Raw genomic sequence first — 22,488 nt, 5'->3', positions numbered from 1 at the left:
GATTGGAGACCAATTCTTCCACTTGCAGATTGTGTGACTCTAGCCCTCTATTTTGGTCCCTCATTAAAATGGGAAAGCAACAGTACCTACTGCACAGATTTGTCAGGAAGATTTAACAAGTATATTAACATGAACTGCTCAGAACAATGGCTGGGACATTATATATGTTCAGTCAATGAAGAAATCAATTTAGTTACGTTTAAGGCCTCAAAGTCCTTTTGGCATAGCTAGCCTTCGTGTTTCATTGTAGCAGAACTTTTTTGGATTACTGGACTAAATTAGATCCTCCACTAAAAATTCCCACAAAGCTTATCTTATCATGAATTTAATGCCTTTAGATAAGCTCCACAAAAGCAGAGATGAGTCCCTGATATATTTTAGCACATAAAGAAGAAACATCTTCTTCATTAAGAGTTTGAAAATAACTGCAAAAAGAGTATACTAAATTGAAAGATCTTAATGATGACTTGATACTGTACAATATACTTTGGTTTTATGGAGTTTTATGCTATAAATAAATAAACGAAAGGAGAAAAACATTAGTTTCAGCTAAAAGGTACTAAAATTATAACTGTGCTTTCAATATCAATTTATTATCTTTCTTTTCATCCATGATGGATAAATAATTTTTTTTGGTTCCAGTGAAGCAGTTTACAAATCTTTAATGACAAATCTAGTGTTACTGATATGCCTTTAGTACTCTTAATAGTAAAAGAATAACAGGCTTAACAGGCTAACTTTTTTTTTTTTTTTTTAATTATAGATGGACACAATATCTTCATTTTGTTTATTTATTTTTATGTGATGCTGAGGATCAAACCCAGTGCCTCACATGTGCGAGGCAAGAGCTCTGCCACTGAGTCACAACCCCAGCCCAGGCTAACTTTTGATGCTATTATAAGCTTACCGAAATTGAAGGATTTACTCCCATCAACTTGATAAATAGCATTACTGTCAGTTTTCCAGTAAACTTGTGTAGCTTCTCCAAGTTCTTCCTCTCTAAAAGAATAAAAACACTACATTTTAGTATAATATAACTTATCATAGAAGTCATGTTATAGGAAGGATAACTTAAGAGATTTTATGTTCTAAAGAACATTTTAAAAGATGGTAACAACTAGCCAAGTGTGATACTGTATGCCTATAACACCAGAGACTCAGGAGGCTAAGGTAGGAGGATCACAAGCTTGAGGCCAATCTTAGCAACTTAGCAAAACCCTGTCTCAAAATAAAAAAAAATGATAGTGTCCCTGGGTTCAATTCCCAGAACCAAAAACAACAACAAAAGATGGTTATACCTTTTATCACATATATAAGGAAAAGATGAAAAGTCCATGTTGGAGGTTTCAGAGTTCAACTCTCTAAATAGGGGTTTAGTGATCTCCAGTCTGTGGGAGGTCATCCTCGAACATGATTTGAGTTACCTCCTTGGCTGGGTGAGAGGCGCTTAGACACAACTGTGTTAGAGCCTTCTTACCCAGCCAGGGAGGTAACTCAAATCACTTTCGAGGATGGCCTCCCACGGCAGTCCTCTCATGGGAGTTTCCTTGTGAAGCCCTTCACTTCCAACTTCCCACCCAGTACTGGCAGCTGAAAGGATAGATTCAAAATACAACTCTGCTTGGGAGGGAGGGAGGGAGGGAGGGAGGAAGGAAAGGAAGGGAAGGAAGGAAAAGAAAAGAAAAGAAATTAGGAAAACTATCCTATTCACAATAGCCTCAAACAAAAGAATACTTGGAAATCAACCTAACAAAATAGGTGAAGGACCTCTACAATGAAAACTATCGAACACTAAAGAAAGAAATTGATTGAAGAAGACCTTAAAAGATGGAAAGACCTCCCATGTTCTTGGGTAGGCAGAAACAGTCAAAACAGTCATACTACCAAAAGTGCTACACAGATTCAATGACCTTCTTCATAGATACAGAAAAAGCAGTCATGAAATTCATTTGGAAAAATAAGAGGCCTGAAATAGCCAAAGCAATTTGTGGTGAGAGAAGTGAAGCAGGAGGCATCATAATACATGACTTCAAATTATACTACAGAGCTATAGTAACAAAAACAGCATGGTACTAGAACCCAAACATATAGGCATGATTGGTCAGGAGAAAAAGCAGGAGGCTTTGGAAATGAGAGTTCAAGTCTTAGCTGGTACTGGGGTGGTTTCCAAGGAGCCATTTATCTTCTATAACCTCAATTTCTCATCTGTAAAATTAGAGAATTGTATTAACTGATCTCCAAGATCAGTTTTTTTTCCAGTTTCACAGCATTATGATTTTTTGAATTTGAAATTAATATTTCCCAAACAGAAAGACTTAAGTATAATCAGGGCTGACATATAAACATAAAACAATAAATTCCATTGGAGTCAGGTGTGTCTTATTGTTGTTTTAATTGCCAATTAGATAAAGGTGTGCATACTACCCAAACTGTCTCTATCCAGTGAGTAGATATATAAAAGTAAAGACATTCAAATTTGGAAGAAAAAAATATAACTCTGATTATGTCCTATTGCTTCAAACCTTAAAAACCTTCTAGAAACTTATGAAATACTTAGCATGGCACAGGACACATGGACCATGTCACTTCTCTCTTCAACCTCATTTTCCTCTAAATTCCTGCATACACCTTAAGTGTCAAACAAATCAACTAATCTGAAGCTGTTCCTAAAATGATGTTAGCTTAACCTCTCCATACCTGGATTACCATTGTCCTTCCCTTCCATTAAGTTACTTACTTATTCTTCCATTCATGAAAAGTGTCAGGACTTTACAGCCACCAGCCTGCCTCACCCAAACTGTCATCTCTGATAGGCTAATGACTCCTCTGGCAAACATTCTCCACTGGGCAATCATAATGTATTGTAATGGCTTCTTTATGTAGTTATTTTACACCCAGTCAAAGAATGAGCTTCTTAAAAGTAGAAAATTTAAAATCTTGACAATCTCATTTGTTAAACAGACTGTAGTGTTTAATAACAATTTTTCAAATAGAAAAAGTGTTAGCATAGCATTTTGAGTTGAAGGCCAGAGGCTAGAAAAACCAAACTTAATTTGTCTTCTTGCTTTTTCTTTTGATAGCATTCACTACTCATATATCACCACTTAACATTGTTTACTGCAGTGTTTCCTCACACTAGGAGGAAAGATCCATAGGACAAGGATGCTATATGTGTTTGAACTTGTGAATAAAAAAATCATTAGTAAAATTTGTTGAATGAATGGATGGATAAGGTCTTGAGCATCTACTAAATGCAATGCAAGTCCTTGCTCTCAGAGAGTTCAGACAGCTAGTTAAGTGTAAAACAGGTAACTATGACACGACTTCTCCAGGGCGAGATCAGGGAGGCACCAATGCCAGAAAGGAAGTGCAGGGCACGGGTGAAGGTCTTTACTGTCAGCAAGTGCGGTTAAGATTTAAGCGAATCCCGCAGCTAAGACTTATCTTCTAGCTCTCTGATCCTTCCCGGTCACTTTACAGACGGGGGAACAGTGGCACAGAGCGGGCAAACCGCGGAGTTACTAAGCAGCGGAGCCAGAAGGTAGCAACTCCAGGAAAAGCCAAGGAAGGTCTCTACCCTCCGACCCGGGCCGCGCCCGATGCCGCACTGGCGACCAGACCACTGTCGCGTCCACCAACCTGCTGCTGAGCGGCCGGACTCGCACGCAGACTGCCACAGCACCTTCCTCTGCCATCCTGCCAGCCTAGGTCCCAGGAAAATGGTGAGGAAACTGGGAACCGAACCGCCGACACCCTGGACTCTTGGGCCGCCCCGCCTTTAAGTTTAAAAATTCCCAAACGCCGCATCTGATTGAGCCGCGGCCTCGTGACGTCATGGACTGTTCCATTTGCAGCGCGGCGCCAGGGGGGAGGAGAGAGGCGCGCCCACCGCTCTCGAGTGGAGGGGGACTTTAAAGGTCTGGTTGCAGAGAGGAGCGGACCTTGGAGGCGGGGTCTGGGAAGCTGTTGCTTGGTAATAGGTGAAAAGGCTGTTATTTTCTAAAAGAGGTATTTGGAGTACAAATACCTCTCTTAAAGAGTTTGCAGATTGTAGAAGAAACTAGGCAAAGATACGTAGTTTTTCCCTAACAGAAGAGAATTAACGATCTTAAAAAACGAGAATAAAAAACAGCCCTCCCACCACACTTACTTTTAAAAAATACCTCAGAGGACAAGGGTTGAAATTCACTATCCCGTTCAGAAGTAGCCATTTGTGCTCCGTAGAATTTCTGCTTTTAGTTTTTTTCTTTTTCTTTATGTAACTTCCGTTTTCATTGGCTGTGAATTGCTGAGCTTAGGGAGAAGAATGACTGAAGACTGGAAAAACTTATTTAGTAATGTGTTGAAACTTATTTTTTTTTAAATATTTTTTTAGCTACACATAGACACAATATCTTTATTTATTCTTATGTGATGCTGAGGATCAAACCCAGTGCCTCACATGTGCAAGGCAAGCACTCAACCACTGAGCTACAACCCCAGCCATAGGTGCTGAAACTTCAATTACCTGAAGAGAGAAAGTGCTTTAATTATCTGACCCACCGGCCTTGCCCCCAAAGTGCTTGATTTTCCTTTGTTTTAAATATATGTTACATAAAAGTATGAACATGGTTTTTTTTTTAGAAGAAGTTTCAGTCTTTTTCATGATTGATTTAGGGAACATCCAGAATTATCCACACTTTCCCTCACTAAAAACATGACCTACAGTTACTAATAATTGTTCATTATAGAGTTGAAAACTCTACTTCAATAGAAGTATTTTGGGAAGTCATTTGGCAATATTAATAAAAACTGAAGATTTTTTATTATGACAGCAATTATATTAAGAATTTATATCTAGATATATACATACAAAAGCCTATTAATTTCAACATTGAAAATGCTGGGGATGTTGTTCAGTGATAAAGTACCCTGGGTTCAATCCCCAGTGCTGCCCAAAATCAAAACCCTAGAATTGGGATAAATGTCCCCCAAAGGCCTGTGTATTAAAGGTCACCAGTTTGGTATCATTGGGAGGTGGTAGATATGGGTTTAAGATGTGGGTCCTATTGGGAGAAAGTTAGGTGGCTGGGGGCATGCTCTGGAAGCGTGCCTTCTTTGGGACCTCATCCCCTCACCCCCCATCCCCCCCACACCACCTCTTTTGCTTCCCCTCCACTATGAAGTGAGAGCTTCCTTTGCCACTCACTCCCACCATCATGTACTGCCACTGGTCCAAAGCAATGGGCCAACTTATTATGGACTGAGACCTCCAAAACTGTGAGCCAAAATAAGCCTTTTTCTCTTTGTAAGTTGATTTATCTCAGATATTTGTTACAGTAATGGAAAGTTGACTAACAAATAACACAAAGTTAAAGAAAATATGTTTATTATGTTGAAAAAAAAATAAAGAAAATATGTTTTAAGTTTTTTTTTTTTTTAAATTATGGGCAAATACCTATAATATTCCCCTCACAACCTGCTCAATCAGCAGCACATGTGTTGTGGAAGGGAAGGAGTCTATGTAGAGGAAGAAGGAATATGTAGTTAATGAAAGTCTCTGATGAGACAAAAGGGATTGATTCACAAGCAGAGAGGAAGCATGAGCCTTTCTCAGCTGTGCTTGTGACTGTTTCCATGGCTGTCTTTGTGGTCATCATCATAGCAGGCAACATTTATTGGACATTTACTACATGCCAGGCTTGTATGTGCTTTACATTTTCATTTGACCTATCAATTTTGTTCATCAAGAAATATTCATTGAGGATAAAGAAAATGTAGTATGTGTATACACAATGGAATATATCTCAATCTTGAAGAAGAATGGAATTATGGCATTTGCCAGTAAATGGATGGAACTATTATGCGAAGTGAAATAAGCCAATCCCAAAGAACCAAAGGCTGAATATTTTCTCTGATATGCGAATGCTAATTCACAATAAGGGAGGGAGAAATAGAGGTATTTTGGACTAGATAGAGGGGAGTGAAAGGAGGGGAATGAAAAGAAGGGAGGGGATACACAGATAGGAATAATAGTAGAATGAACCAGACATTATTACCCTATGTGCATACATGATTACACAACCTGTGTAACTCTACATCATGTACAACCAGATGAATGAGAAGTTATACTCCATTTATGTATGATGTGTCAAAATGCATTCCACTGTCATGTATAACTAATTAGAACAAATGAAAATATATTAAAAAATAAAAATTTAAAAAAGAAATATTCACTGAGCTACTACTGTGTGGCAAACAGGAGGCATAAGAGTGAATAGAATAAAGCACCTGTTGTCATGGAGCAGCTATTCTTTTAGAGGAAATGAATAATGCACAAAAATATCCATCTATCACTCTCTCTCTTTCATTCCCTATCTCTGTGTCTCCACACACACACACATCCTACACACATATATATGTGTGCATACACACACACACACACACCCACACACACACACACACATACCTATATCATGTGGGGATGAATACTGAGAAGAAATATACAGGCATACTGACAGGAAGAGGAGAGGGAGGGAGAAAACACTCTTATAGGAAGATGCAGATAACACAGAATAAGTATATAAGTAAAATAACTGAGAGAAGGAAGGGTCATTTTAGATGGGATGTTCAAGAAAGATTTAGGGAGAGTACCTTTGAAATGAGACATATATGGAAAGAATTAGCCAGACTTGGGATGGCAAGGGACAGAGCTTACCAGATACAGGGACAATTAAATTAGAGAATCCAAGTCTTGTCAATTCATTGTGTTTCTGAGACACAGTAGGAAGGCCCTTATGGCTTAAGTATTTGTGGCAATGGAGAGAGGAGGTGGGGGTAGGTCCTGTGGGTCCTGGGGGCTGTGATAAAATATTTGAATTCTATTCTTATAGTGAAGGAAAGCCTTTGGAGGATTTCAAGCAAAACAGTAAAAGGGACTCATTGATTTATTTCACTATGAAAATAGAAGCTTCTGGAGGAGACATTGCAGTAGTTTCTGTCAACCTGTCTGCTTGCATTCATCTGCCTGCCTACTTGCATCTGTGCTCACATACCTGTCTTCTTGGTTGTGAATGGATGAACTGTCTGTCCTCCATTCTGAAAGTCTCATCATGTGTGTAGAGAACCTGTCCTTTCCTGGTTGCTCCTTTATGTTCTCCAACATCATTTTCACCTGCTCTAATAAACAAGTCTGTTCAGTAAACATATACTTTATTTTCATCTATCCATTTTGGATATGTAATAGACATTGAAACTTAAGTATCTAATACCAAATTCATGATCTTCCCCTTACCACCTGCTCAATCAGCAGTTCTTACTCTCAGCTGGTGGCAATTTCATTCTTCTAGTTACCCAGGCTGCAAACTATGTTGTTGTGCTCTTCACCTTCTCCTTTTCCCTCCAAGTCTATATTTAGCATATTGGAAAATTCTTTTGAGGTTACCTGGAGAATATTCCACAATTTGGCCATCTATCTCAATGTCTGCTATCTACCTGGTCCAAAATACATTGTTTCTTACTATACTTTCCCATCCTGCTGTCAGTTTATTCTTGGCATAACAATTGGATCCTTTAAAATATAAGTCAGGTCACTCCTCTCTCAAGATCCCCAGTGTCACCCCTCCACATCCCATACCCAATTTCTCTCACAAAACAAACAAACAAACAAACAACAACAACAACAAAAAAAAAAAAAACACAAAAAAAAACCCAAAGTCTTTCTTTTGGTTCTCAAGATCTCTGCCTCCTCTGCTCCTTTTCCCTCCACTAAGTTCCCTTCCCCTCGCCTCACCTCTTGTCCTCTCCTCTCTTCTTTCCTCCTGGTGCTGGGGATTGAGCACAGGGCCTCCTGTATGTTAAACATGCTGTCTACCATTGAGCTACACCCTTAGTCCCCAGTCTTGTCCCTGGTTTCCTCCTGGCTTTATGTCCTACCACCCTCCCCTTTGCTCTCTCCACTCTAGCTACACTGGCCCCTGGCAGCTTCTTGACTCCTGGACAGGTTGCTTTCTTGTCCTTTGTACTGGCGTTCTTTTGGCTGCAGACTCTTACCCCAGATATCCATGTTTCCCTCCTTCCCTGTGATCTGGTTATCTGTCATCTTTTCAGAGCTTGCTCTCTTTCTGTAAAATAGCAACTCCCTTGTCTGTTACTTCTGTTTCTTTTCAAATATTGTTTATAACTATCAGAAATAATATGTGCAAAGTAATTTGTGTTTATAACACCTGTCTCCTCCCACTACAATTTCAACTCCGCAAAGTTACTAAAGTAGTTTTTATTTACTCCTTATCCCCTGCACCCAGAAAGATGCTTGCTATAAATGCTCAATTAAAAAAATTGCTTATTCAGTCACTCTATAAAAACTTATAATGTAATTTTTGGAAAAATATATGGAATATTTTGGTGGAGATGGACTGAGTTGGGAAATAGATTTACTTTACATTCTCTATTTTTCATTATTATTAATATCTAGACATATGAAGATTAGTTTCTCTGAAGTTAAAGACTTGAGTTAATAGATTTAAAAAGTACATAAAATAGAGTCTACTTATTCAGGATTTGTTTTTGTTGTCCAGCTTGAGCTTGTATGAACTACTCCTTTTTCACGACTAAAGTGGGAAGATGCTGGGCTGCATGTAATAATAGAAGTTATGTTTTAATTTAATTTGAATTATAAGTTTATAATTTTACTTGTCTTAAGTTATGGAACTTCTAGAAAGAAAGACTTAAAATTTAGAAGTCTATAATTTCTTTAATAAGTAATTTAAAATTTTGATTAACATTTTTGTATCTAAAAAATTAATATATGCATCTGGTAAAAAATTCAAATAGTACAGGAAGATTCACAGTGAAAAATCTTGCTATATTTGACTCATAAGGTACCAGTTTGCCTTCCTATAGGTTACTATGCTATCTCCTAATGTGTTCTCATCAAACTAATCTGTAGATATATGCACATATATTTTTTTCTATAATTTTTACATAAACAGGTGCCTGCTATGCATTCTGTGGTTCACATGGCTTAAAGTGTGATCTTTACCTAAATATTCATCAGTTCAAGAGGGGAAAGTGAATTTCTGAGACATGTTAATTGATGTTTTAATTATTTCTCCTGTTATTTATGCTGGAACTGCAGAGGGCACTGTAATCCTTCCAAAAATGCAAGGCATAATCATGGATAGTGCTTTGAAGATCTCAATGTGGTGCAAATTTTGCATCCGGAGAAGCCCTTATGTTAAAAATATATATATCCATTACTTATCTATCCTTGCCTATTTTAAATATAATATATAAAGTTAATTGCTATATATATCTATATCATGTGATCGCCTTTGATAGGAATGATTTTTGTTTAATAGATACAATGCTCAATATCCAAAGTATAATTCTTATTTTTAATTTGAAGATAATGATCACAGGTGTAGGAGCTCTTCCCTCTTAATCATGGTTAAAGAGGATTTGTGTGGCATCATGAAAGCTGCTCTGACCTGGGTCAGTCCAACTCCACCATTTATAAGCTATGCGATACCGGAAAATCTTTTATCTCTGTGAGTCACTGTTTTGTCATCCTTAAAATGAAGGAATTGGATGGTAGGGATTCTAAGGTTCATTTCAGTTTCAATAAATCTATGAAGTCTTCATTAGAAAAAAGCAACTTGAATTGCTATGACAGTAGATTTTTAAGCATTTTTACTACAAAAAGTATGTGAAGTAATATGTATGCTAACTAACTTGTTTTACTCATTCCTCAATGCATATACACATATATAGACACACACACACATAAGCACACACATATATATTCAATTAAAATAATAAAATAATTAAAGGGAAGCATGTTCAAATTGAACATGGATGAGTATGAAATTGAGTATGGATGTGTGAGGGAATGGGAAAGTTGATCTATGTTACAGAGAAAATCTCAGTCGTAAGATGGCAGAGACTGATAGCAGTCTACCAAAATCCATTCTTCTGTTTCTGGCTAGAAATCAAAACTACATTGCCATCTTGTCTTGCAGTGAGGATGTCATTTGAAAGCCTGCATAATAAAAACTGCACAGGTATCCTTTTCCTCCTCTGTCCTTGATGAGCCTTCCTTCTTTCCTGCATTTGCTATTCCACATCTTGAGCGCTCTTCTCAATCTCAGGTCATATCTACCTTTATTGAGAAACCAAGGCCTTCAGCAGGATGTCTCAAATCCCTGTTTTCCCACCCTACCTCTTGCACTCCAGCTGATCTATCTCCACACCAACCCCTCTTGCTTTTCATGTACTCCCAGAGAGGGAGGTGTCTGTCATGTCTGAGGTGAGTCCTTCCATTTATTTTGTCTTTGCTTCCTTTCTCTCCATTCTCCTCCAATACCTTGTTCCACTAGTTGTTCACTCTGTTTAAGAACAAGCTAGAGTTCATCTATTCCACCCATGAACTCTAGATAGGGCAGAGGGATGGGAGGGAAAAGGAGGTGGTGTGAGGTTAGAAGTGATGGTGGTATGTGATGGACATCATTATCCAAAGTACATGTATAAAGATACAAATTGGTGTGAATATACCTTGTATACAACCAGAGATATAAAAAATTGTGCTCTATATGTGTAATTAAGAATTGTAATGCATTCTGCTGTCATATATAAATTAAAAATTAATAAATAAAAAAGGAACAAGCTAGAGCTGAGTGTGGTGGTGCATGCCTGTAATCCCAGTGGCTCAGGAAGCTGAGGCAGGAGGATCGTGAGTTCAAAGCCAGCCTCAGCAACTTAGTGAGATCCTAAGCAACTCAGGGAAACCCTTTCTGTAAATAAAATAAAATAAAAAAAAGGTCTAAAGACGTGACTCAGTGGTTAAGTATCTCTGAGTTCAATTCCCTGCACGCCTCCACCCCCCCTCAAAAAAACCTAGAAAACAGCAAAAATAGCGATCTATAATTTTAGTATTCTGAAAGAATTATCTAGGTGACACTTTTTTTGGTGTATATATTGCTGGTGTTGGGGAATGAACCTAGAGCCTTGGCATGCTAGCGTGTTAGCTTTTGTTGCTGTGACCAAAATTATTGACAAGAATAACTTGGGGGAGGAAAAGTTTATTTTTGGCTCATGGTTTCAGAGGTTTAGTCCATGGCTGAGTTTGTCACTCTAGGCCCGAGGTGAGGCAGAACATTGTGGCAGAGGGAAGCTACTCAGTTCTTGACAGCCAGGAAGCAGGTGTGTGTGGAGGAGTGCACCCTTCCAGGGCATGCCCCCAAGTAACTCATCCACCTACAGTTACCACCCAGTTAGTTCTTTCAAATTAGGATGGACTAATTAAGTTACAGCTCTCACAATCCAATTATTTCTCCTCTGAACTGTATTAACACAGGAGTTTTTGAGAGAATACCACTTATCCAGACCATAACACTAGACAAGCACTATGCACTGACTACATCCCCAGCCTATTAAAAAAAAAAATCTAAAATTGCCTATGTATGTTTCTTCAACAAATGATATCTTTCTTACAGTGTTTAATGTTACATTTTTCTGACTCTTTAATAAATGTAAGTAATCTGTATGATTACAACGTAATTTTATATTGTTAAGAAGAGAATTATTTCGGATTTGTTGATCTAAAATTTACATTTTATTTTTAAAAAATATTTATTTATTTTTAGTTGTAGTTGGACACAATAACTTTATTTTATTTATTCATTTATTTTTATGTAGTGCTGAGGATCGAACTCAGTGCCTCGCACGTCTAGGCAAGCACTCTGCCGCTGAGCCACAAACCCAGCCCTGAAAAAATTTGCTTTTTATGCTAGGGAATAAGTATGTAGGTCTGCCTTTTTAAATTGACTGCATAAGTATGTAGATCTGCCTTTTTTATTGACTGCATAATATTCAATTATTCCTGTAGTTTAATCATTCTTTTTTGGGTGTTTGGATTGTTTCCAATTTTCAGCATTTCTTCTAATACAAAAATTCATCTTTATATATGTTTATATCCTCATGATTTTATTTTCATGGACTAGATTTCTAGAATTGAAATGCTGACTCAAATGATATCCTTGTTTGAATTACTTCCCCAATAATGTGTACCTATCATGCTGCAATGAAGAGTGAATATAAACTTTCCCATTTCTTTAACATCATTGGATATTATCAATACAGTATATCTATTTTTCCTATTTTATAGAAAAAAGAGATTTTATTATTGCTTTTATTTGCAGATACCTGAATACTAGAAGGCTTGATCATCCCTTAATTCCTTACTAGTAGTATTTATATCTTACTTTTGAATTGTCTATTTGGATTGATCCTTCACTCATTTATTTCATCTGAATTTTTTATCTTTCCCTACTGATGTGTTGGAATTCTTCAAGTATTATGGATTACTATTTAGCAAATATTTACATCTGGTCAAAAATTTATACCTTAAATGTTTTACATGTCTAATTTCTTTTTGGTTTCTGTACTTTCTTCCATTTAGGAAATCTTTCTCTACTTTGAGGTTCTAAAAATATTTATTACATTTATTTTATTTTATTTTATTTTATTAGCTATACATGACATTACAATGATCTTGGCAATTCATTTGAATCAATTGGGGTATAATTTCTCATTTTTCTGATTGTACAGATTGCAGAATCACATTGGTCATACAGTCACCTATATACATACAGCAATCATAATTATATTGCATTTTTTTAAATCTTTTTTTGATTTTATTTCTTACATTTAAAAATTTCATTCTTTTCTATGATTTTTAAAAACTCTCTTTAATGGCTCTCTCCTTTCATATTATAAATATCTCAGGTCTCTTCCATAATTTGAAAACCTTTCCTTGCCCTTGTGTCACCCTCCATCTATCTCATTTCCTTCTTAGTCAACAAAGCAGTATCTAGTTACCTTCTTCACTTCGAATCAAGCTTCAGATATTTATTGCTTGACTTAGAACCCTACCATGTTGATTAAATTTCCATTATGGGGGCCACCATGAGTAAATTGTGGGGAAAAATAGATATTTTTTCATTACTTTGGGCATTTTCTCCTGGCTTTGTTTGAGTGTTAGGCCATCTCCAAAGAGGCCTTGATGTCCTTCCCTCCCTGTTGTACATCCATCACTCCTCCCCTCGAAAGATGCATTCTACTTCTCACCCCTTTAATCTGGTGTTCTTCCTCACAGCCAGGAGTCTGAGGATGGACTTATACATGATGTCTGTCTCCCCACATTGCAATGAAAGCTTCCAGATTTTTTTAAGTTTAGGCCTAGAGATGGCTTGGAGTTATTCCCACTGCATTCTATTGGGCTAAAGTCACAAGTCTGGCATAATCACAGGGAAAGGCCATGTGGAGAAGCATCAACATGCATAAGTGAAGCCTCTTTCACCTTCCAGTCTAGCTCTGCTGCCAATGAGTGCAGCCTAGTAAGCTGACCTGGCCAGTGCTGCATGGATTCAACAACCAAGTTAGTCCAGTAGACCCCATAATAAAATTCAACTTTTGGAGTATAAATTTTTTATGAGGCTTGACAAATGCATGGAACTACATCATAAGCAACATACAGAACAATTCTATAATTTCCCCAAACTCTTTATTTTTTAGATTTTGTAAAATTTGCTATTTCCTTATATTTACATTGATAAAGTTTACTACTAAAATAGTAGTTTCTTTTACTCAAGTTGTCCCAATAACTTATAATTACTCCTTTCCTCAATAGTCATCATACGGGACTAGTAGATACTGTATTGGGCAGTGAGTTCTGCTTCCTTACATTCTAATTGCACGTCTTCCCTGTTCCCTTATTTTCTGCTCACTTCTTTAGTCTCCTTGGTAAGCTCTTCACATCAGCTTTACCTTTCATGTAAAGGTTCCTGATGACTTCATTCAAAATCTTCTGTTCTTTATTCTTTGTCCCCCTTTTCCCTTGCAATTTTAGTTAACATTTTCAGGTTGATAATTCCCAAATCTGTATCTCTAATCCAAAATGTCACTAAATTTTAGACACATATGTCTAATTTTTTACTGGCCATTATGAAAATATCCCAGTTTTCTCAAAAAAAAAATTAAAACTTGCCTCATTTTAAAATTTTGTTATATCAGTTCTAGATCTAATTTTCAATTATGGTTCAACAATACAGCTGCCTAAGATAAAAAAATTGGAAGTTATTTTTAACTTCTGTTCTTGCTCAAAACCTACAAATAAACAATCAACAACCAGATATTTAAGGTTTTCTTCACACACACACATATACATGCAAGCATATACATACATACACATATATACATATGTGTTTGTATATGTGTATATATATATGTATATATTGCTTCCTCATTTTTTGTAATAGCTCCTATCTTTTCCCCAGAATCTGTTCACATTTTCCAAGAAGCCTCTGGTTTTTTATCCCCTGAGTTTCTGAGGCACCACATGTAGTAGTATTCTTATGACTCTGAGCAGTGCATGTTTTTCTTATAAGCAATGAGATCTTTGAAAAAATGTTTTTTATCTGTTTTGTTCAAAGGTAAATCTCAAATACTTAGTTCCTGGCTCAAAGAGATTCTGGATAACTTGTTCAATCAGGATTATGCAGATGCCATAATGTAGCACTCCAATTTTCCTTATATCTTATTTTGTTAAATTATCAAAATATTTGATTTATATACTTCTGAAACATCAGTTAACGACACTCTCTTCAACATCTTGAAGATATAACAAGAAATATAACAAATGGAATACTTGTAAATAAATGACTCTTGTTTTTTCTTGATTATTGTTCCCCAATGAAGTTTTTCTATACTGGAAAAGTAGATGAAAATGCCCATGAAGTAACCGCCTTCCTCAAAATGGTCATTTACCATAACCAGAAGGGACTCCATATGTAATTAAAATTTTTTCTCATCTATTCATTCTCCTTTTCTAGAGATTTATGGTTATATATGATAGTTGGGTTCATCCCAAGAATCTCATACATGAATGGATATTGATTTCAATTCATGATCCCCCCATTCCCTCCCCCTTTTTCCTTCCTCCCTCTGCCCTTCCCTTCTCCTTCCTTTACTCTGTTAAACTTCCTTTCACTCATCATAAATATGTATTTTTTTTTAAAGGCCCAAGCATGTGGGTAATGTGAAGTTTCTAAAATATGTGTGCCAGTATTATTGAAAACCATATAATTTTATTTTAGGATCCATGAAAGGCTTTGTATTTGCAATTAGCAGAACAAATTGACAATTAGAACATTTACTTTACATTTTTTTTTTATGGTTGGGTAATGAAGCCAGATTTAAAGTTAGGTAGTCAGTGTAGTTATGTAAATCGGGTCTAATATCGAGCAAGATCTAAAATGGAGGCCATGTTGAGAATGAATTCCAGGAAACGCAGGACAACTCATGGAATGTTAATGAAGTCCAGGAAAAAGCCCAAGGCCAGAGCCCATCCCAAAAAAGTATTAATGAACAGCCCCCAGCAAACACAAAGATGCTGACTCAGAAGTCCTTCCTGCCCAGATTACTTCTTTAGCCCACCTGTGTCCCACTCCTCGGGCCTTCCCACCTACATTCCATCACTGAAAGAACTATAAAAAGGGGAAACAACCTCACTTCCACGGATTCCACCTCTTGGGTCCCCTTCTTCCTCCGGGAGAAGTCTTTTCTGCTGTCCTTTAATAAACTTCTAATTTCCACTCTGACCTTGCCTCCATGTGCTTCTCTGGTGTTATTCTTCAACATTGGGGAAGCAAGCACTCGTCACTGGTCAACAGCGGTAACAGTAAGAATGACTATTTTGTTTGTCATCTCCATGTGTTTAGCTTTTAGCTACTTCACATTTAACGTAGAAGAATATACACTAAATTTTTATAACAAAACATTTAACTAAATTTGGTGAAGTGTAAGATCTACTCATCAGTAAAACACCCTGGTTTAACTTTATTGTCACTTTTGTTTTGCTAAACGTTTTAAGTGTAAGTTATTTGGTTTTTGAAAATTATTGTGTCAATATTTTGGCAAATATTGTGAAAAAAGCATAGATTTGTTAGGTGCACAGTAAAGTAATGGTACTGGTTTATTTGAAAACCTAATAAAATTTCCTACAACCAAACATTAAGCTTTCATTAGGGTGAACTGTTCTATTTTTTTTTCCAGTTACTTCTAAGCAAGTGTGTAATTTGATTTTTTTTTTTGTGAGAAACTATTGGAGAATAAACTGAAAGTGAAAGCAAATCTCAAGGAATCCCTAAAAAAAAAAAAAAAAAAGCCTCATTTCTTTATCTTACTGCCAACATTTGCTTTTTTTTTATGAAGGAGAAAAAAAACCAATAATAACTCAATACTATAGGAAATTATGAATGTGTTGTTTATTTAACAATAGTTAACTGCCCACAATACAGAGCTAAGAGACTTGGCTAACTCTGAAGGGTAGGAGTGGATAGGAGATAAGGAGTGGGGGTGGCTGTTTTTATTTTAAGCTTTTAAACACTACTTGATTTATATTCTATGTGCATGTAGTATTTCAACACAAAGAAAACTTCACTTATAAAAATAAATTACCAACTCCCAAACCGTGAATTAGTTCTTGCATTAGATATAGATATAGAACCACCAAAAGAGAGCTAGATCAGTCCTCTTTGAGTGGAGCTGCTCCCAAAGATCCTCCTGGAGTGAGGAGGAACTGAAACACAGGAGGCCAGTGGCTGAGGCAGCAGTTGGCCTTGGGACATGAGCAAATAGCAAGTGGAAGCATTACTTGGATTAAGGGAACCATAGAGCAAGTGTCAGTACAGACACTTCCTAATGCCTTCCTCTCTATCCTGCTTCCCAGAGCCATGTGGTAGATGGATGTTCCCTACCAGGGAAAGGAATCAGAAGGCAATTTGTTATGATTTAAGATGAAGTGTCCCCCAAAAGCTTGAGTCAGTGCAATTTAGAGGTAAAACGATTGGGTTCTGAGAGTCTTAACCTAATTAGTGTGTTAATCTACCAACAGGGATTAACTGGATGGTAACTCTAGGCAGGGAGGGTGTGGCTGGAGGAGGTGGGTCACTGAGGGTGTGCCTTTGTGTTTTATGTTGTGCTAAGGATGAAGAGAGAGCTCTCTCAGCTTCCCGATGGTCTTTCCTCTACCACACTCTCCTGCCATGATGCTCTGCTTCACCTTGGGCCCAGAGCAGTAGATCAAGCCATTTATGGACTGAGACCTCTGAAACCATAAACCCCTGAATAAATTTTTCCTCCTTTATTTGCTCTTGTCAGATATTTTGGTCATGACTAAAACAGCAATTCTGGAGGTTTTGATGGGTTGATTTTTTTCACCAAACCCTGGTCTTTTCTCTAAGAAACGTGAGAGCAGAATTCACTAGAACCAGCAAGGTCCTTGATCTTCTTTGCTTGTTGACTGAAAAAATAACACGGAAAGTAAAAATATCCCCTAAAAAACAAATGCCGAATGTCTTCTCTGATATAAGGGAGGTGACTCAAAACAGGGTAGGAAAGAAGAGCATAAGAAGATTATCACAAAACAAGGAAAAAAGGAGGGAGGGAAAGGGAGGGAGAAGGGGAATTGTACAGAAGACAGAAGGACACCCTCATGGGTTCACAAAATATATATATGATGGTGTGAGGGGGAAGGGAAGAAAAAGAGAGAGAGAGAGAGAGAGAGAGAGAGAGAGAGAGAGAGAGAGAGAGGAGAAGTGTCACAGTAGAATGGGTAGAGGATAGTGATGGGAGGGGAGGGGAGGGGAGGGGAGGGGGGATAGGGAGGGCAGCAGAATACAACTGACACGAGGATTGCTGTGTGTATACACATGGATGTATGACCAATGTGATCCTGCAATCTGTACATGTAGAAAAATGAGAATTCATACCCTATTTGAATCAAATGTATGATATGTCAAGATCATTGTATTGTCTTGAGCAACTAATAAAAAAAAAAGAAAAGTAAAAGTATCTATAACTGAGTTACATCATCATTCTTGCCAATCTATGTACCTTGGCCAGACTGTGTTGTTTGACCTAGATTGTTTGATATGGGCCAGAATGTCTTCATGGTTCATGGTGAGAGCTTGCAAAGGTGAGGAGAAGGATAAGACCCCTCCCTCTCTGCCTGTCGTGTGGCATGACATGCTATGAGATCATTGCCTGTGGAGGAGCATTGAGCTCTGGATTCTCATCAGTGATGTCCATCTGGTTTTCCAGAAAACCCAGAGAAGGGCTTCAGATAGAATAAAAGGGAAAAGGGAAATAGAACTCTGAAAGGTTTCCTTGGACTATATAGGCAGGGGGCTGCTAAGACTGAGGTCATTTCATGGAGCTAAGGACCTCCTGTTAGAGCAGATGCCTCTAGATGGATCATTATCAGTTTTTCCAAGCAGTGGCTATGGATGATATTTTTCTCATCTTTCCAAGAATGTTATTATCTGGAACTATTATTATAGTTTTAGTTCCATTTACTTTAGTCCATTAATGAACAAACATTGAGAAAGACATGAACTAATGATTAGTTTAACTAATTATACCTGCTGCCAGATTTATTTCTTTAATCATTCTACATAAAATAGGAGCCTTTTCAATTGTATAGACAAAATCAAGATTGACAACCATATAATCCTGATTGAACAAGCTATCAAGAATCTCTTTGTGTTAGGAACTAAGTACTTGATATGCATCTTTGAATAAAACTGCTGAGAGCCTTAGCCAAGTTGGAATGACACATGGCATTTTTGCCAGAACAGAGTGGTTGAGAGGTGTTGCCAGCAAGCCATTGAGATGATGATGGTTATGTTAAGCTGTGTATTCAATTGTATATTAGACCCCTGCTGTCCGCCTCAGGCACCGGCTACTTTGGAGTTCTCAGTTTGTTCTTGCTTGAGTGGCTCATGATTTGTGCCCAGCCAGACTTTGGCATAAAACAGATAAAATTATTTTGTATTCTTGTTTTACCACATTTATTAATAGCTTGGACCAGGAAATTTGAAATTCCAACTACATTTACATTTCCTATAGACCCAAGTTTGGTGAAATAGAACATTCACAAACCTGACAAGTTGCATGAGGTGAATTTATTACTTTTAGATATGCAGCAAGGTACAACAGTAACCTAAGAGTCATGATGAACTTTTCCTCCCAGGCTCAGGAACACTGCCCCAGATGATGGAGTCTTGTCTAAGTATGCACCCCTTGTACTGTAGCTGAAAGAACCCGGAAATCAGCCTCTTCGGGGTTTTATACCCTAGGGCCAAAAGACACACTGGGCAGAAGTGTTGAAGGACATGATATTTCCAGAGGGGGCAAAGACAAAGGCTGGAACATTTTGGTTAGTTTCTCCTTATCTTAGGATATTGCATCCCTAGCACATTCTATTATTCTTTAGAATTACAAGTGAGAAAGAAAGGAGAACTGGGTTGGTTCAAGGCTTCTGAGAGAATGTCCTAAAGTAATATTATGATCCTTTTTATGGAAAGTTAGGTATATAAAAAAGCAAAAGAAAATAACAAATCTTATCAAAATGGGATAATCTTTAGACAAGTCAAAAAGGAATTATTGGATTGGAAGATAATACTTAGGAATTTTCTCAGAATTCATCCTGGATTGACAAGGTGATAAAAAATGATGGTGGAATGTGATGATCATTACTATCCAAAGTACATGAATGAAGATGTAAATTGGTGTGAATATACTTTGTATACAACTAGAGATATGAAAAATTGTGCTCTATATATGTAGTAAGAATTGTAATGCATTCTGCTGTCATATATGAATAAAAAATTTACATAAAAAAGAATATTATGGATTAATGACAAGAAATGGAGGATTGCTAGAGAATCTGCGACATAATTATTTAAATCTGATAGGAGTTCCAGAAGAAGCAAATAGGGTAAATAAGCAATATGCAAGAAGTAATTGCTGAGGAATTTTTTAAATGTGAGAAAGATGTGATTTTTTTTTAATTGAAAGCATACTTAAAAAGCTTGTAGGGTCATTAAATAAAGGTAATTCCACACCTAGAAGCACATTTTTAAACTGGAAAATATCATGAATAAAGAGAAAAATCTTAAAATCTTCCAAAAAAGATACAGATGCAGTAGCACATACCTGTGCAGAATCCCAGCTACTTGGGAGGCCAACACAGGAAGATCACAAATTCCAGGGTAGCCTGGACATCTTAGTGGGATTCTGTCTCAAAACTAAACTAAACTAAACTAAAAAGGGATGAAGATTTAGTCAGCATTGAATGTCCCTGGGTTTAATACATACTATTAAAAAGAAATATTCCAGAAAAGGGTCTGGAAATAAAAAATTTACCAAAGAGGGTTGACCATTAGATTGAAAGCAGACTTCTCATCAGTAACAACTTATGACAGAGAATAATATAGGAATTATCTTCAAAGTGCTGGATAAAATAACTTTTACCTAAATTTTGTATCACAATATATATATATATATATATATATATATATATATATATATAGACATTCACAGACATGGAAGTAATCAAACTTAACTTATGCATGTATTTGAAATGGAAGAAGTGAAATGGGAGAAAGTGATGAATGAAGAAAATAACACGGTAAATTAATAAATTTAACTAATTTTTTAAAATGATTTTAAAAAGTCACTTGGCTTTTAGGGTGTGCTTATTAAAAAAGGCAATAAAGCTTTACAAAAAGCAATCACAAAAATATGATAGAAACAGTATTCAAAGAAATTTGAAGCATATTATTTGTTTGGCTTGGGAGAGTATTGTTTGCTTTCTTTTATATCCTTTAGATTAGTAAAACATGTTTGATTTACCCAACTTCTCTCAGTGGTCTGGGATTTCTGCACTTACTAATGAAAGTGGTAGAATAAATACATAACTCTTAACTAAGAAGAAAATATAATGTGATACCTAAACCATTAATAATGATAGCACACCATGAAATATTATTTTGTTTTCTTTTCAACTATTTAATAATATGAAAACCATTCTTAGACCCTGGGCTAGACAAAAATAGTTAGTAGGCTGTATTTAGCCCACAGACCTAGTTTGCCAACCCATTTTAGGAGATCTATTTGCAGTGTTGATATTAGTTACAATTTATATCAATAATTTACATATTTCCCTATAAGCAGCCCCTTATCCACCATACCTCACTTTTTCATATTTTGAAGATTTTTGTAAAAAAACATTTTTTTTCTCTTGGTGCTGGTGACTGAACTAAGGACTTCACTCATGCTAGGCTAGAGCTCTACCACTGAGTTATATCTCCAGCTTCAATTAAACTCATTAAATTAAATTATAAATGTTCAGTTTATTAGCTTGAAAAACCAGCCTCTACCTCAGATAAAAGCCTGTCCAAGGAAGGAACATGGCCTTTGTCCTTGGAAAGACCCACAGAGCACCCCTAGGCACATTCCCACCTTGATAAGTTGTTTATCTACAAATAACAGGAGAGATCTGCTGCGCCAGGTGTCCCTGACTCAGTCAGGCTAGGTGGGGACCCATAGCATCCCCCTAGCAGCCACCAATCAGCATGAGACAGGGAAATACCTGGGTTGCCAGATGACCCTCCCACTAGTTTATGATGGTTAATAACGTGTTGGGAAACCATGTAGTTCAGCACGTACACCCCTCTTGGCTTAAACCAATCAGTTCAAATGAATACCCCTTTTGTACTGACCAATCACCCCTACCCAACTTGTTCCCACCAGTGAATGTGCTATTCATGTTTTAGAGTTGTTATTTGATTTTCCCGCCGTGTGTGATGATTTGCTAAGAGATGCTATGATGTATGTGAGGTCCCTGCCTTCTCCAAAGAATGTATAAAACTGCTGCAAACCCTGGGCTTGGGGCCTCTCAGCGTCACCAGTTGCTGTGTGTGTGCGCGCGGAGGACCAAGCTAGCTCGCAATAAACACCTCTTTGTTGTTTACATAGATCTTGGTCTCTGGTGGTCTTTTGGGGGTCCCGAATTCGAGCATAACAATCTCACCACTAATTTCATGGATCACAGGTTAAACTAGAAAGTTCTTTAAAAAACAATTTTGTCAATTGATTTTGTTTGTATTTTCTTATATCTTCCCTTTGCATGTAATGAGAATAAGCAAAATATTTTAGGATAAAAGCAAATAGATTCATCATATGTCAACAGTTGTTGAACCATTTGTTATTGCAAAAGTGTTTGATTAGCACCTTAAGACAAACCATTTTAGCTGTGGGTACAGTAAATTAATGAGGAAATAGAAAGCAGAGCTAAACAATGATAAGAATCACAACTGATGGGAGAACATCAAAATGTTTCCAAATGAATTTGAAAAGTGATACAAGTAACAAAAGAGGTAGTGATTTAAAGATCCTGCTAAATTATCCTGATGAAGAACTTTTAAGCATATTTTGGTAAAAATATTTAAAAGAAAGGCTTCATATGTGAAAAGAAAGAGCTGAGAGGATTACTTATAGGTTTGCAAACACAAATTAGATCATCTGTATGTCATTGATTCTTAGTTGGTTTCCTGGGGCATTCATGCTATAAATTCTCACTAACCTGGAATCAGATTTGGCTCATTG

The 22,488-nt window shown here is 36.9% G+C and overlaps 1 protein-coding gene across 1 annotated transcript in view; it reads right to left on the bottom strand.

Moving 5' to 3' along the window:
* Positions 1–3,695, bottom strand: part of Cenpe (centromere protein E) — an 83,880-nt gene extending 80,185 nt beyond the window's left edge. Inside the window, 2 exon segments of the mRNA XM_076864070.1 lie at positions 908–999; positions 3,640–3,695. Coding sequence (XP_076720185.1) covers positions 908–999; positions 3,640–3,695 — 148 coding nt within the window.
* Between the last annotated feature and the right edge of the window lie 18,793 nt (positions 3,696–22,488).

This window comes from Callospermophilus lateralis, chromosome 8, assembly GCF_048772815.1.
Source record: "Callospermophilus lateralis isolate mCalLat2 chromosome 8, mCalLat2.hap1, whole genome shotgun sequence".
Classification (NCBI taxonomy): Eukaryota; Metazoa; Chordata; class Mammalia; order Rodentia; family Sciuridae; genus Callospermophilus; species Callospermophilus lateralis.
Note: the sequence above shows the minus strand (reverse complement) of the source record. Positions and strands in the feature narration are given on the sequence as shown.